Source organism: Symphodus melops (genome assembly GCF_947650265.1).
Source record: "Symphodus melops genome assembly, chromosome: 23".
Taxonomy (NCBI): domain Eukaryota; kingdom Metazoa; phylum Chordata; class Actinopteri; order Labriformes; family Labridae; genus Symphodus; species Symphodus melops.
The window spans coordinates 11,261,164-11,276,783 of record NC_136713.1 but is presented as its reverse complement, the minus strand read 5'-3'; the positions used below and the strand labels follow the sequence as shown (position 1 = coordinate 11,276,783).

General features: G+C 47.4%; 1 protein-coding gene across 1 annotated transcript in view; it reads left to right on the top strand.

Moving 5' to 3' along the window:
• Positions 1–269: 269 nt before the first annotated feature.
• The window catches only part of nbeal1 (neurobeachin-like 1), a 37,274-nt gene continuing 21,923 nt past the window's right edge, over positions 270–15,620 (top strand). Inside the window, exons 1-11 of the mRNA XM_079336347.1 lie at positions 270–450; positions 730–1,040; positions 10,228–10,319; positions 10,975–11,136; positions 11,219–11,300; positions 11,392–11,519; positions 12,187–12,269; positions 12,983–13,068; positions 13,208–13,580; positions 13,701–13,807; positions 14,669–14,755. Coding sequence (XP_079192473.1) covers positions 990–1,040; positions 10,228–10,319; positions 10,975–11,136; positions 11,219–11,300; positions 11,392–11,519; positions 12,187–12,269; positions 12,983–13,068; positions 13,208–13,580; positions 13,701–13,807; positions 14,669–14,755 — 1,251 coding nt within the window. The 5' untranslated portion in view covers positions 270–450; positions 730–989. The remainder of the gene's footprint in view (positions 451–729; positions 1,041–10,227; positions 10,320–10,974; positions 11,137–11,218; positions 11,301–11,391; positions 11,520–12,186; positions 12,270–12,982; positions 13,069–13,207; positions 13,581–13,700; positions 13,808–14,668; positions 14,756–15,620) is intronic.

The window sequence follows — 15,620 nt, the reverse complement described above, 5'->3', positions numbered from 1 at the left end:
AACCTATTTCCGTTCAGCTTTTGTTTCATTAGATCTTTTAAAGCACAAAGACAGTAGGAGACATCATAGAATTGCCAAAGTAAATAGAGTATGGTTGATAATTAGTAAAACGTATCAGCTTCTTCAGCGTGAGCAATATTATTTTGAAATTAAATTAACCGGAAGTTACTCTCGGTTTCGTTGTCCGAAACTTGACGTCGTTTAACAACAACGTCTGGAGACGACGTAAAGAGTGACAGTTGCTCGTCGCGCGACACAGGTGAGTGGTCTTAAACCTGTCGACGGGTGCGATACATCTTTTTTTAATGTGTAATGTATGTGTCTGTGTATGTGTTAAGATTATGTAGTGGAGGACGAGGCGTTTCTGTCACATGAGGAAGAGGAGGAGGAGGAGAAAGAGGGCTGAAAACAGAAAAAAAGCTTAATTTTTTTAACAGCTAGCTTGGTCAGGTAAGGTCGCGTGACAGAGTAATGTTTGCTAACCTAAGGCGGTTGTTGTGTTGTCACGTGACGAACGAGCACACAAGCGAAACAGACGATATTTATGGTGTGTGTGTGTTTTTCTTTTCTCTTGCAGTGTAGTTAACTCAGCTCAAAGTGCACACAGGGAGGTTTTTTTTAAAATGTTATTTTATTTAATGCAGCGAGCATGAAGCAGTTGCTGTCTTTACCTTGACAAAAACATCCACCTCCGTGATACAGAAGTGTCTGCGTTGTTATCATTTGCAGAGCTGGGACTATCCGAGGTGGACGCACAGGCCCGGCTGCACCGAGCCTCCTCTGGGACTCCACAACTCTCCTGTCACATGGAATAATAAGCAGTCCCTCTTGCATCCTTTTTATTATTATTAAGGAGGAGTATCAGACCTTTTCTCAGAGACTCGGACAGTCATGACTTTGAGCACTGGACTCCAGCAGCAGAGGTTCAGCTCATGACTGGAAACCATGAAGCAGCCAGGGAAGTGACCACAGCCTGAGAGGCACACACCATGGCATCCAAGGAGAGACTGTATGAAGTCTGGATGCTCTACTGCACCAAGGTATGCACACACACACACACACACACACACACACACACACACACACACACACACACACACACACACACACACTGTGGCTGCTTTGTTTCAGGGAAATGTCATCAGGTGAAGTCATGGGCATTTCCTCCATGATTTAAAGGTTACTCTCTCTCTCACTTAAATGTAGGGAGCCGAGTGTTAGTGGCTGCTTTTGATAACAGACTGAGCACGTCAGAAACGTGCACACTTTGGTTAGTCAAAGTTGAATGTACTTACATGATGCAAACAGCGACTGAAACCACTCCAGTAAAAGCCAGAAAAATGAAGTAGCTTGAAGAGAATGTAAAATGTATTGACAGGTGTATAAATACAGGATCAATTAACAGATAAACACGTAGTCAATTAAATCTATGTTTGATTAAAGTCAACACATTCCCAATAAACTTTGATCAGGTACGCTGCAGTCAGTGGGTGAACTAAAGCGCCCCACCAGTTTGGATGCTTGAAAAAACCGCGTCATACGGCAGCGTGCGTGAGAATGGATGTCACTCGAGCAGAGACGGCGACTCCCGAGTCGGTTGCAGGCTACGTTTAATTCCCTTGGCGATGAAGCGCGCACACGTTCTGGCGTCCACTCAAAGCGGTCTCCCTGAGCCGCTCCTCACGTGAGCCTGGCTGCAGTCACACACTCAAATAATCCCCGGGCAGTAACACACACACGCTACACATCCCTCTGCGGAGTATTTACCCCATGACAACAATCTGTTTCCTGCATGTTGAGGACATTTGGGCGGCAGTGGGGATGTGGTGGTGCCCTTGTGTCCGTGTGTGTGTGTGTGTGTGTGTGATGACTCTAAAATATCAGATTTCGAACCAGACTTTCAGGGATGAATAAAGTAAATAAAAATAAATGATGAATTCTCGTCACCCTGTGAGGTTGCTGTGAAAGCTCAGCCAGCACAAACAGGATGCGCGTGCGGCGTGTGTGTCGGGGTTTAAAACAGAATTCAGACACACACAGACTTGTCACAATCACTTGTGAAAATGCCGGCAGTTTCTGCAAGCGTACACATCCCATTTACTCTTGCAGCAGCAGCAGCAGCAGCGTGTGTGTGTTTGCATTGACTAAGCAGCATTGCATGGAAGGAAGGATCGTTTGATTTCCAGCCTGGAAACAAGCCAGGGCTGTATTTCTCTCTGCATGAGGCAAAAGACGCGATGAGAGAAATGCATTTGAGTCTATATGTGCAGCGTCCTGCCCTTCTCCGTCCGCAGCAGAAATGTTAGGTATGGCTGCCGGGCTGTCCCTGTGTCGTGCATGTGAGGGTTGAACCTGCAGTCACGTGGATGTAATCACACAAGGAATGCTGCTGTGAGAGCTCTGAGACCCCCCTTGTATCCCACCGAAGGGTTAATTTTCTTCTCACACAAGCAACCTCAATCGTCAGCTCGGCTTCTTATTGTCTCAACACAGCAGAACGATTTTCTTATCTTAACTCTGTGCAAAGATGTCGCTGGGATAGATCCGGTGTGTGTAGAATCAATCATCACTACGCTTGTCGTCTAGTTTACAAACCTCAACATCAAGCTATAATCCACTGTCTGTGCACTTCTATAAATAGGGTTAGGAAAGGTTTCAATATTATCTGTAGTTTTAAATTCTGCTCGCAGATTCAGGTTCTTGCCGGTTCCCTGTTTCGATTTTCAAAGCGGTCAAAGTGCAAACTCGTGAAGGCAGCGTTTCAAATCAATACCGCAGGCCAAATGAAAATAAAAAAACAAAACATTGGAGTGCAACGAGCGCTTGGATCTGAAAGACTGTGCAGCCTTCAAACCGTTCTGATAACACCCGTGCATGCTCATCTCATCTCATATGGAAACGCTACCACATGATACACGACACGGCGGCTTCTAGTCGACATGGCCAGACGCTGCGTCCATTGTTACAGACGAGTAGCAATAAAGGAGCGAGCGAGATATGTCAACATAAAGAGAGTCAGACAGGCCGTCCATTGTAGAGTTAGTAACGTGTCTTTGAACAGGGTGGAGTGATGCTCGTATTACATAGTCCCGGTTCTCATGTTGTGCCCCTTGTCCAATCAAATCACTTGTTCTAAACTGACTGTTGTATGAATAATTGTCCGAGGTTGTATGTTCTGCAGCTTCGAAGGTCATGTCAGCACCAAAAGAAAAGGGCAGACAACAAGCAGAGGCTCTTAAAGCTGGGTTTGATTGCTCAGTTCCGAGGCTGCAGAGTTGTTTCTTTCATACTCGTCCCTTCGTCCCTCATGCCGTCTGCATGTTTAATGATTGACAACACAGCAGAGACTTCCCCGCCTTCAGTGTCACAGGTCAACGCCCTCGCCGCTCTCTGTCGACGAGTCCGTCACACGTTCAGGGAGCTCATCCTGCTCCGTCAGCCGCACATCGAGACGCGGACGCTCTCATTATCCACCCGATCGCCGTCCACTCCTGCTTTTTTCTGAAAGGGAAACGGATTCATGGGGAGATCGGATGTGTGACTTAGAAACCTGTCATTCGATTTGACACCGTCATTAAAAAAAAAAAGCTCATTTCAAATTTTAGTTTTAAATCAAGCACACGCAGCTGGTCACATACTGATCGTGAGGTCAGCAGCTGTGACATCAAAGTGTGATGAAGTAAAGTTACTGCAATGTCAGTTTTTCTTTTCTTCTTCTCTCCCCTTTTGGTTGAATTTGGTTGATAATGGTTTCCTGCTCATTGGAGGAGCAAAAAAAAAAAAGGCTGGGCCTGAAAGCAAAAGTGGAAGTGAACTCCCTTTAACCTTCAAAGGTGACGCAACGGTTGACCACAAGTGACAACATGACACCACCGACACGCTTGCAGAAGCTCGCAGCCCCCTCGTCGTTCATGGCTTTAATTTGACCTATTGTTTTATGTACAGGCAAATCCCTCGTGGTTCAAATCTGTCTTTTAGGTAGAATGAACACTGATGGAATCCTTCCTTTTTTATTTTTTAAACAAATTGATTTCTCAGAAGCAGCTCAGCTGGCAGCCCCCCTCCCCCCCCTGTTGCCTGGGTTACCAAAGACATAGAGACGCTCATTTTTGATAGAAACTGCCTTTCCTTCATCCTGTGGAAAAAACAAAAACAACAACAGTCCCTGCAGATGTGTGATAGTGAGCATGTCTCTTTTTTTTTTGCTTTATTAAGTGTTTTGTTGTCATGAAGAGAATCCTGACTCCAGCTTTGTTCCTCAGAGCTGCAGAGGGCTGAGAGGTCAGAGGCGACACTAAATCTGTTATGTAACCAGCAATCCTTTTTAGCTGCCCGTCATTGGTTCATGTCAGTGTTTTTTTTTCCCTCTCCCGAGCAACACGCGGCTGCCGGTCGCCGCCGGTACTCGGCTCCTCTTTCTCCTGTTTCACCCAGAAGGACTCGTCTTTGTAAGAGAGAGTCGGAGTTACTCTCTTAAGGCTTTTGTCGACCGCAGAAAAGCTCCTTTTAATTCCCAGCCTCGGGGAACATGCCTAGACAGCCAGAGGCATCATTACACCCGCCGGCCAGCGGCTTCCAAGCGGCGTCCGCTTTCTTAATTCCAGAGTACGAATCCCTCCTCCTTTTGTAATTGTATGCTAAGCAGTGGTGTATACAGAACATTCATGCTCATGCGCTACTGCCCTGTTGAGATGCTGTGACAGTGATTTGCATAAACTCCCCAGCCTGTACTTCTGGAAGTCAGGACGCATTAAAGACTTTAAGAGAGAGAGAGAGAGAGAGAGAGAGAGAGAGAGTCAGGAGCTTTGTGGGAGGAGAAAGTGCCACAGTTTGACATATTTTGCTCGAGTGGATTACTTTTTTTTTTTCTCACGTGTATTCCGCGCCGCACACGCCCAGGTTTTAGCGCATGTGGCGGTATGCAAAAGTTTGTTCCCTCAGGCTGAGCTTTCTACCTCAGCGCTGCTTGTCCTCTTTTTCCTCTGCGCTTTGAGTATGACTCTGATGTCACTCACATGCGGCTTCAACCCCAACCACAAGTCCCTTTAACCCCCCCCCCCCTTACTGTGACATCACCAGGAAGCGTCAGCGACCGACAGGCGGTGATGATGTCAGCCTGTGATGATGGCGCAGGGAGCAGAAAATGACCACAGCCGTGTCTTAAACCGAGCAGGGAGGGGACGCTTTTTTAAAACACTGTGGTTTCACTGACTCCATGCCCACTTCCTCCAAACCGGGTCATCCACCCAAACCCAGCACAGCAGCCACCCTACGGTGACCGCTGCAGCTGGCAGACCGCGCCTGTCTGGAGGGGCGGGGAAATGGCGAGCTGCACATTGTGTGGCTGTTTAACACAAGTCATAATCGATCACTTCCTTTAATCATCAGCGTCTTTTTAAGGGAGTAGAACAGAAGTAACCACAGCCCTGTTTTATTAGAGGAGGAACTGTTTTTTTATTTGATGCGTTTGGTTAGTTTTTGTGTAATCGGATCATGGCTTCACTCTCTCTTTAGTTTGGACTCTTTTTTCCCCTTTCACATATTCACTCGAACGCCTCCTGCATTGTGTGTTTCCTTCCTCCAAAGATGCACGCTCTAAGTCTCACCTGTTGCATTCCTTCAACGCCATGCTCCATTTGCAGGACGTTTGCGTCGCCGCCGGCAAAAGAAAAGTGTTGACGCGTGGCGAAGCAGGGAGCAGCGCCACACGCCTGCACAGGTGCTCGACGTCCGTTTTCTTGTTGTCTTTTAAAAATGATCGGTGGCGTTCGAAAGTAGTGTTTTCATTTTTTGCGTCCTGTGTGAAATCGATCAGGCTGAACGTTTGGGAACTCCACGTTCTCAGAACATGAACAAAAAGATCAAACCTGCTCGTGTGCACTCTTTAAAGATGCTTCCAGAGTGGGGCTGCTGATTGGCCGAGCAGTGACGTCGCACACATGGATTCAGGTCAAGCCGCGACCTCCTCCCGACTTTCTTATCCAACGTGAAAATGGCCCCAGAAATGAAACGGGTTATAAAAGCAGGCACAGCCCGTGCACGCGTCGCCCCTGGTCGCCGGTTCCACCCCTGATCTGCCGCTCGCCACGCGGCAACTCTCCTCATTTTAAAATGAATGAGCGATGTCAACGGACCCTGACATTGATCCCGCCGTTCTCAATTTCAAGAAGGAGCTGCATTGATCTGTGTTGCTTGCGGCAACCTCGTTCGCTTCACAGAGGTCACCAGAGGTCAACAGATCCATAGGAATAAAATGTTGGAGTTTGGCACGGGGCCTAATATGTTCACATGGGAGAGGCATGCGGGCCTCTTGTGGGAATTATTTTATACACGATTGGACACAAGGTGGTTGTTGTTGTTGTGAGAGGATTCCTACTGCCACAATCCAAACCATCAATGGGCATCTGTGCTCCCAAGCTGCTGCCTAAAAGAGCCATTCTTTCAGACACACACACACACACACACACTCACACTCACTCTACGACCCACAGACAGTCATTCAGTCTGAGAGAGAGCGACGCTGCTCGCTTAAATCGATATGTTAAAATTGTTATCGTGCATGAACAGCGGCTATGAGGAGTTTTAAATTGGTTATGAAACTGACTGAAATGAATCAGAGCACCTCTAACATGCGCGTCGCGGGGGGGAAATCTTTTCAGGATATGTTCTGCGAGTTTGTTTCGGATTGAGAAGCGTGTATAATGTCGCAACGCGACGGGCCGAGATCTGACGGCGCCTGAATGGCGCAATGGAGAAGTGGAGGTCCATGTGAGACGGCGTCCTCTCGTGGACGAGTTTTTTTTCTTCTTGAAAACATCCATTTCCGTCGTTGAGCGTGCCGGAGTTCATGGGTATTTAGGGATTTGTCGTTTGAAAAGTGGAAGAATAAAATATACACACGTGGCAGCTGCTGACTCAGTCAAATGTGTCTCTCCCTTTTCGTCTCTCTCTCACACACACACCACACACGCACGCACGCATAGGCGGGCATCACAGAGTTGTCCTGATGACTTCATAGGACTAACAGAGAGTCGGCTTCCTGCTCCGTTCTGGCCGATTCCCACTCTGACACGCAGACAGAAGCAGCGAGTCTCTCTCTCTCTCTCTCTCTCTCTCTCTCTCTCTCTCTCTCTCTCTCTCTCTCTCTCTCTCTCTCTCTCTCTCTCTCTCTCCTCTCTCCTCTCTCCTCTCTCCTCTCTTCAGCCAGATGGCTCTGCTGCTATCCTCACAAAACCCCGCTCCCCCCCCCCAATTGTTGTTTGTTTTTTCTCCCCATCAGCTTCAAGCCGTAATCTGCAGAATCTTTTGCAGTTAAAGTAAAAGCTTTACAGGAAATAGAATAGATATTTTTGTGGAATCATCTGTGACTTCCTGTTTTTCTGACATTAGCATGATGGGATATTTCTGCTGGACATCTTTTGCTTGGAGCAGGATATGAAAGGTTCAGGGCAGTGATTAGAGGTGGTGCTTTTAATCCATTTCGTTCCTTTTCCTGTGGAAGCTTCGTCAGTTCGAACGCTGGTTTCTTAGCTTCAGGATGAGAAGCATTATGACTCGTACAGAGAGTTATGGAGGGAAAGCTTTATAACACTTGTCCATTATAAAGACTGGTAAGGCCTTTAACAACGGGTGTGTTACGTTTACACCAAACTGGGGGGCGGACGTTACCCTTGTTCCAGTTGGCAACAAGTCTGACTTCCCTCGCACAGGGGTCGCCAACCTGTCTTCATCTGAGAGCTACCTGCATCACATCGAGTGCATTATTTGATTTAAGATACATTGTATACGTGTGAAACTGCAATAAGCCAATGCTTCTCAATAATCTTAAATTCACAGAAAAACAAGAAAACATTTCTACTCCACACCAAAAGTAGGATTAGAGGTCAGAGGTGCATTTACCCTCCTGATTTATTTATTTTTAATTTTTTTTAAATAATTTTTCAACAAAGTCATTCATCCTGAGCTACCTGTTGGAGAGCCCTGCTCTAGAAGCACCTTTGTATTGTTAGCTAATACAGTACCTGGTGATTACAACACGCTTGGTGATTGTTTGCACATGAAAATAAGGTGACCCCATGTTCACGTTTCGAACTTGCACGATACTATCGGTGTGAGCCGTGTGGTTGATTTTAATTCAACAAAAAGGAGACTGAGATGCTCATAAACACAACAGTCTACTTCTTTAACTACCATTGGTGCATGAAGCAGACACGCTGGGATTTGAACCCAGGCGACTAAAGCTTCTCTGGCGAGTCACCCATTAGTGTTTATTGTGGTGGCGGATCAGGGGGTTGCGGTCTCAGGGAACTTCTTGGTCTCACAATTTGGTTTATTATTATTTATAAATTGCAATAAATGAGTGAATGACACTTTAAGATGCTTCTGGCTTTCCATCGTTTTTAAAATGTCCAACACCACGACAAACGTATTCATGACCACTGGCTGCTCAAACTAAACTACCAAATGCACAATACTTTGTGTTATGGTAATCTGCCCGATCACCTCTTCAGCCCTCCTTGACCTAGATTGCTCATACACACCGGCCAGATGGCCCAAAGTCCTTATGACAGGATGTTCTGGGGGGGTTGTGGGGCAGTGATTACTCTTGTCTGATGTATTAATGACTCTCTTCAAGCTGCACGCGCTCATTAGCGTGTCCTGCACACTGGATGCCAGAAACCTAGTTAAGAAAAAAAAGAGCTAAATTGTCCTTCAAATAATATGATTAATATAATATTATATGATATATATAATAATATGATCGACCATAGGTTATTTTTTTTGTCTTGTGAAATTAACTGGTTCCTGAAGATGTTCCATGAGGGCGAACGATGGCGGTTTCCACGTTACAAATGTTAGCGCCGCCTAACTTCCAAGTCTAGGAACCGGCAAGGAGATGATCCCAAACCTTCAACCAAGTCCTGGTTGGAATTGACCATGACCTGGATAACTGAGAACACACTCGGACAACATTGTTTTTATGAATGAATGTCACATTTATAATGAGAATCCATCCAAGTTGCATTCAGTGCAGGGAGAGAACGGAGGACAGCGTTACAATGTGCGTCTGTCGTTTGGTTCTGTCGGTTCTGACAACCAGCCACCGCACTCCTCGTGACTGTACTACGTTTGATTCAGTCTATTATGTACATCATTTTCATCCACAGTCAGGGAACTACCCATCCCATAATCCTTTGCAAAGGATATTGAATCTTCGTAAAGGTAACTTTTGTAGTTGTTAGTGTTTATGCTGTTAATCCAAGTGCTGCTGTGACACGGTGGTTGTGGGTAGTGTAGTTCTTTTCCCTTATATGGCAAACAAACCTCTTTGTCCAATAATGAGGAGGATATCAGACGAGCTTGTGTTTTCTACAGGACACCGATGTTTCAGACATAAGATCTGACTTGAATCATGTCTCTGTCTTCGGCTTGTTCATTATTCAGTGACTCATTGCTTGCTGATTGTTCTTACAGTAATGATGGTAATAAACGCTCCCACGTCATTTCAATGTTTAGATATATCGGATCCACACGGTTCAACATGTTGACCAGTCCTGTTTGTTCTGGCTCAGACCGGGAACTTAAACGTGACCCAGTTAGTGCCAGTCGTCCTCATTGGCTGATGCCGCCGTCCCCGTCCTCTGCTCGGCCTCGTTCCAGGAATTTCAGAAATGTTGATCAGCCGGCTGTCAGAGACTTTCGCCTCAGAATGCAGCCCGGCCTGTTTTCCATTCAGACAGGTGACTGTTTGAGCTTCAACTTCCCGGAAAGATAAGATACACACTCACCCACACACACACACACACACACACACACACACACACACACACACACCCATCTCAGTCATTCCTGCTCTTTGACATGCTATGATAGGAGCTTCAATCCGCCACATTCAGCAGAGGGGGAAAAAAAAGTCTGCTGTGGGTTTCTCCGTGTAGTAATCCAGCCTGTTCTTTGTTTTTAAAGTGCTGAACCGGTGTCATCTAATAGATGTTTTTGAACATGTTTATGTCATGGAGGAAACGAGGAAGAACAAAATGACCCTGAGTGCCTGAAAAGGGGGCGTGTCACTGTCTCATCTGCAGCCAGCTAAAGTTTGCGGCTCATTGTTGTCTGACCATAGAAGTCAACACACAAACACAATAAATAAAGACAGCTGCCAGACAGTTGTCTGTTTCAGCCCCGACTAACCATCTCCTTCTCTCTCTTTGTCTTTTCATTTCTCAGAGGGATCCAGACTACTTGAAGCTATGGCTGGAGATTTTCATCAGCTCCTACGAGCGATGCCTCGACGTGGACTTTGAAAAGCCACCTTCAAGGTAAACGAACCGTTGACGTGTGTCGGGTCGTTGCAAGTCTCTCCAGCTGTGAGGAGCGCGTGTGGAGAGCCGGAGTGCGAAAACGGCTTAACTCACATTTTCGCACAAAGCGAGGGCCATGTGGAAACAGAGGCGAGGACTCCAGGGACATGTTGCTAAATCCGTCTTCTTCTTCTCATGTCTCCCTCTCTCTGTCATTTCCTGGTTCTCCTCCTCCCTCGACTCACTTTCTCCCGTCCCCTCCTGCTTTTCCTCTCCCCCTCTTTCATCCTCCTCCTCTCCTGTCCTCTTGTCTCCTCATCGTGTCCTCCCTCCCTCCCCTCCACCCCTCTCCTTCCTCTGCAGCTGTCACATCTGTGCTTCTTTCCCGCTGACGCTGTCATTGCTTTGGTTTCGCCTCGCTCTCTCTCCTTCTCTCTCTCTCTCTCTCTCTCTCTCTCTCTCTCTCTCTCTCTCTCTCTCTCGGTGCACCAGGCATGTGTTTGTGCGTGTGATTGAGGAAAAGCAGAGCAGCGTCTGCTCCCTCCAGTTACCCTCGTGTATATGCACCATGATTAGCCTCCATGATAACGGGCTACCCTTTGAAAGTGCCGTTGCCACATCAGCAACTCCGCCGCCTTCACGCGCCTTTATGTCGTTCTCCTCATGTCTTCAGGCCCGACGAGGTCCCCCCGGTCTTGACGCTGCTCCCCGACAACATCCTGCAGGTTTTGCGCCATCAGCTGCTGCAGTGCGTGCAGAAAGCCTCCGACGGCCTGGAGCCCGAGCAGCAGAACCTGGCTCTGCTGCTGCTCAAGTTCCTCATCATCATCTGCAGGTCTGGGAGTCCCGTGGCCAACGCTCACAAATAGCACCGCTGATTAATAAAAGTCACTGACATTTGTGTTTGCTTCACGCAGGAATCTGTCCAACGTGGAGGAGATCGGCACCTGCTCGTACATCAATCACATCATCAACATGACAACGCTCTACATTCAGCAGGTCGGACTCGAACGCCTGCACAAAAACAAAACAACCCAATGACAAATATAAGAGCAGGTACAAAACTGGATTGGTGTGTTTCTTCTTGTAGCTGAAGAGCAAGACCAAAGAGAAGGAGATGGTCGACCAGAGTCAGGCCGAGGAGTTTGTCCGCCATGCGTTGGCTTTCTGCGAGAGCCTCTACGACCCGTACCGCAACTGGAGGCATCGAACCTGCGGGTAACTACAGCCGGAAGATTACCAACCTACCACTGGTTAACAGTAAATAAACAATACATGAACAAAGCTTGGAGTGATAAATCACACTTCTTTAATGGTGTTGTGCTGTTAGATCATTTTCAATATGCTTCGATTCAGCTCATCGTACCACAATTTAGTAAACAAGTGGAGGTGCAAAATAAAAAAGAATGACACACACACACACACACACACACACACACACACACACACACACACACACACACACACACAGGGATCTGCAACATACACATTTGCTTAATGTTCTGATTACTTGCCGCTTGTTTCGCCTCCTATCTCCTAAATACTATGACTCTTGCCTTGTCCCTCACTCGTCACCTAACGATAATGATAAAAGAAGAATAAGATACATATTAAAGTATAAAGTGCTCTACATGTGCAAGAAAGAGAGAAAGACAGAGGGCCGTTTTTTTAGATTTAGTTTCCTGAACGAAAGACTCTCGAAAAGAAACCATAATAAGAAACGATGGTCTCCAAATAGTCAGTCTTGTGTGTATTGATGTGATAAATGAAGGTTAGAAGTGGAGTAGGGAGTGTGTGTGTACTGTGAATGTAAAGGGTGTGAATCAGAGGACCGGCCAATCAGAGATCACAGCATGTGTGCATGTGTGTTTCCGTCTTCTTCCAGGGAGCAGCTGGGTACGGTGGAGAGAAGCAGACAGAAGTATAAGGCAGCTCCGCTCACTGTCGAGTTTGTTCCCTTCTTTTACCGTAAGTATCTCGATATCTACGCAGGGCTCTGAAGCGTGGCACTAACGGGGCTCGGGTAGAAACATCACAGTGCTGCCCGTGTGTCATCCGTGTCGTTCCTGAGAGCGTTCACGCCGCCACTCTCTCCTCTCGGGGTTCGCGTGAATCCGCTCTTTGTGTCTCCGCTCTGTCCGCCAGGCGCTCAGACGAGCCGTTAGTGAAGAGCGTCTGTCAGGCCACTTCAGCGACACCGGCGGCCATTTTTCTTTACAACAAATCCTCCCTTTCTGTGGCTGCTGTGGGTTTGACACACACACAAAAAAGAAAACTGACCGAGTGTGTGTTTGTTTGCACGTGTGTGTTACGTGCAAGAAACAAGGACACAAGTTGAGCTACTTTTTTTTTGCTCTTTTGTTATCGTATCGTCAGAGAGAGAGAGTGGGAATTTATCTCGTCCTTAGGATAAGAAATTCCAAATCACGGAGCCAAGATGTCCCCTTCTCCCCAATCTGACGTGTTGACAGATAAGTTAATGGATGACTGGGACCGCTACGACCTGGAGGTCACCAACAGGCCTGCGTGTGTGCTCATCTTATCTGCTCTGCCCATTTCATTCTGCTTCCTTTTTGTGAGAGTGAGCGTAAATAAAGGCGTGTTTTGTTTACTGATTACTGACCCATTAAAACAGCTGACATCACACTTTCTGCTTGCTTGTGTTTGTGCTCTTGTTCCAGAGTGCTTCCAGGAGAGTGAGCACCTAAAGGAGAGTCTGAAATGCTGCTTGTTGCACCTGTTTGGAGCCATAGTGGCTGGTGACCAGGTGAGCCTCACAGGAAGACGTGTAACAAGAGAGCATCAGTGGACCCTTTTTCTCAGATACACTGTCCCTGAAATTGCCCGTTCCCACGTGACCCACTCAGCCTCACAACATTTGACCTCTCTCTTCGACCTCTCTGCAGAGGAACGCTCTGTTCGCCATCTCCCCCGCCACCATGGAGGTGTTGATGCGGGTGCTGGGCGACTGCTCCACGGGCAGCTGCCCCTCCGACGAGGGCGAGGACTGGGACAGCGAGGCCCCCGACCGCAAGGCGCTGCTCACCCTGGGCTGCCTGCGGGAGGTGGTGCAGCGCCTCCTCGCCTCCAGCTCGGACCAGCGGCAGGTGGAGATCGCCTCGGTGCTGGAAAACTACTTCAAGCTGCTCAACTCGGACCCGGCCGCCGTCGTCGCCGCAAAACAGCAGCAGCAGCAGCAGCAGCAAGCGAAGGGCCAGGTGCCAACTCTGGGGCGACACTGGGAGACCAGATTTGTGGCGCTGCAAGTAAACATGCTCGGTGAGGCCTCAAATCGGTGTTTTGTGATTCTTGACATTCAATTTGTACTGTTTAATCATCTCTCTCTTTTTCGCCTGCGTCTCTTTCTCTCTCTCCTCCGTATCTCCTGCTGTCTCTCAGAAACAATCAGGGACATGTTCCTGTGTTCAGACAGGCCCGTCCTACAAGCCATCTTCCTCAACAGTAACTGTTTCGAGCACCTGACGCGGCTGCTGCAGAACAGCAAGGTAACAACAGCGCCGGCCTTTCTCTCTCAATCCACGAAAAATCGTTTTCTTGTGATGTTTCCAGCTCAGATTGGACGTCATCTCCTCTGTAATGATTCTTTGAAGTCATATCCTGTATCTGAAACGACAACTAACATCGATCTGCACTGAAGTCTTCGGTTTTTAAACGCGTGTTTTTTTTTTTCAGGCTCTCTTTTCTCTCTCATCTCGAATCTGTTCAACGATTGACGCTATTTATGTAACTATTTATGTAAAAAAAATCCCGGGCCACACAATCCCCTGGTAGAGGGGGCGTGGTCAGACCCAGCTCATTTACATATTTAAAGCGACAGACACAGAAACAGCCTGTTCTGAGCAGGGCAGAAACCGAGGGGTTAAAAGGCATTGGATCGCAAGAAACTAAGTTTAGAGACTTTTTAAAACGTGTTGAAAAGAAGTCGTATTTTTAGCTCAATGCGTCCTCACATAAGGGGAAGAAAAACCAGCAGCTGTTTTAGCTTGTTTTCATGAATACGGCTGCAGATTTTTCACGTCTTTTTGGCACAGCTCTTTTTTTTTGTCCTCTGCCATGTTCAGTCTTCAAAGTTTCAAGCGTGAGCATTTTGCCCACTTTTGCACGTTCGCACCCCCAACCCCCCCCCTCCGCAGCAAAAGGCCGGATCACTACACGCCTCCCTCACAGCGGCCCCTTCAAAGGGTCCTAGCATTTAACCTCTCACCCTCCCACTTACAGCATCTCTCCTTCCCCTGACGCCACCCTCTCTGCCTCTCTCCCCCCACCCTCTTTTCGTCTCCCATCTCTCCCCCCCTCCCTTTACCTTACATGCTATGTTGACATGTTTGCCTGTTGTTGTGTGTCAGCTGGTTAACGCTAGGTGCACGGCGGCAGACAAGGACCAGAAAGATATAACCAACAACATGTTACTGACAGGAGAGAGGGACACTCAGGTACCGCCGAGAAAATCAAAAAAAAAAAAAAAAAAAAGCCCCCTCCTCACTCACCATCCACCTACCTGCACTTTTTTTGCCCTCACCTGCTGCACGGTCCAATCACATCCTCCTCACCAGAGCATCCGGCCACTCCACAGCCAGACAGCCCCAGGCGTGCGCTAAAAGCCTTGAGCAGATCGTAAGTCGTAGAGGGTTGTGGGTGAGTGGTTGCTTCTTCTTTGAGCGTCCATACCTGAGAATTTATATTTAAATATTTATGGTAAAAAAAAAAAACTGAGATTTGCTGCTTCTTGAAACAGGCACATAAAAGCTCACCTGCTCCTCTCTTCTAGTCGACTTCATTCTACCCTTTGTGCTCATCGCACAGAGCCGCCTTCACGCGGTATAATCCCTCCATTGATCAGCACTAAGTGAATACAGGTGTGTGGACACAGACACCAGTGTGCCTTTTGTTGCTGCGCGGCTGTAACCTGAAGCAGCGGGAGATGCGGCGTCCTGCTCGGCAGGTTTTTTAAACCCACAGTTTGTGAGGTTCAAGCCGCAGTTGATGAACGAATACAAGCAGTTCAAGTTGAAAAAAAATAAAAAATCCAGAGTCGGTGCTTTCCAGCTCGCTGTCTTGCTGTGGAGTTGAGCCCCTTCGCCTCTTTTCACGGCTACATCGTGTCATTTAAACGCCCCCCCCTCCCCCCCTCACATTCTCCTGGTGTCTGCGGTGAACTGTGGGTTCATTGGCCTGGTGTGTGTCCTAAAAGATGATGATTTAAGTGTTTGTTTGTTTGTTTTTTACTCATTGCTGCATCCCCTCTCCAGCTGGTCCAACTTTTTTTTTTTTTTTTTAATCTATTTAAATTAACTTCAG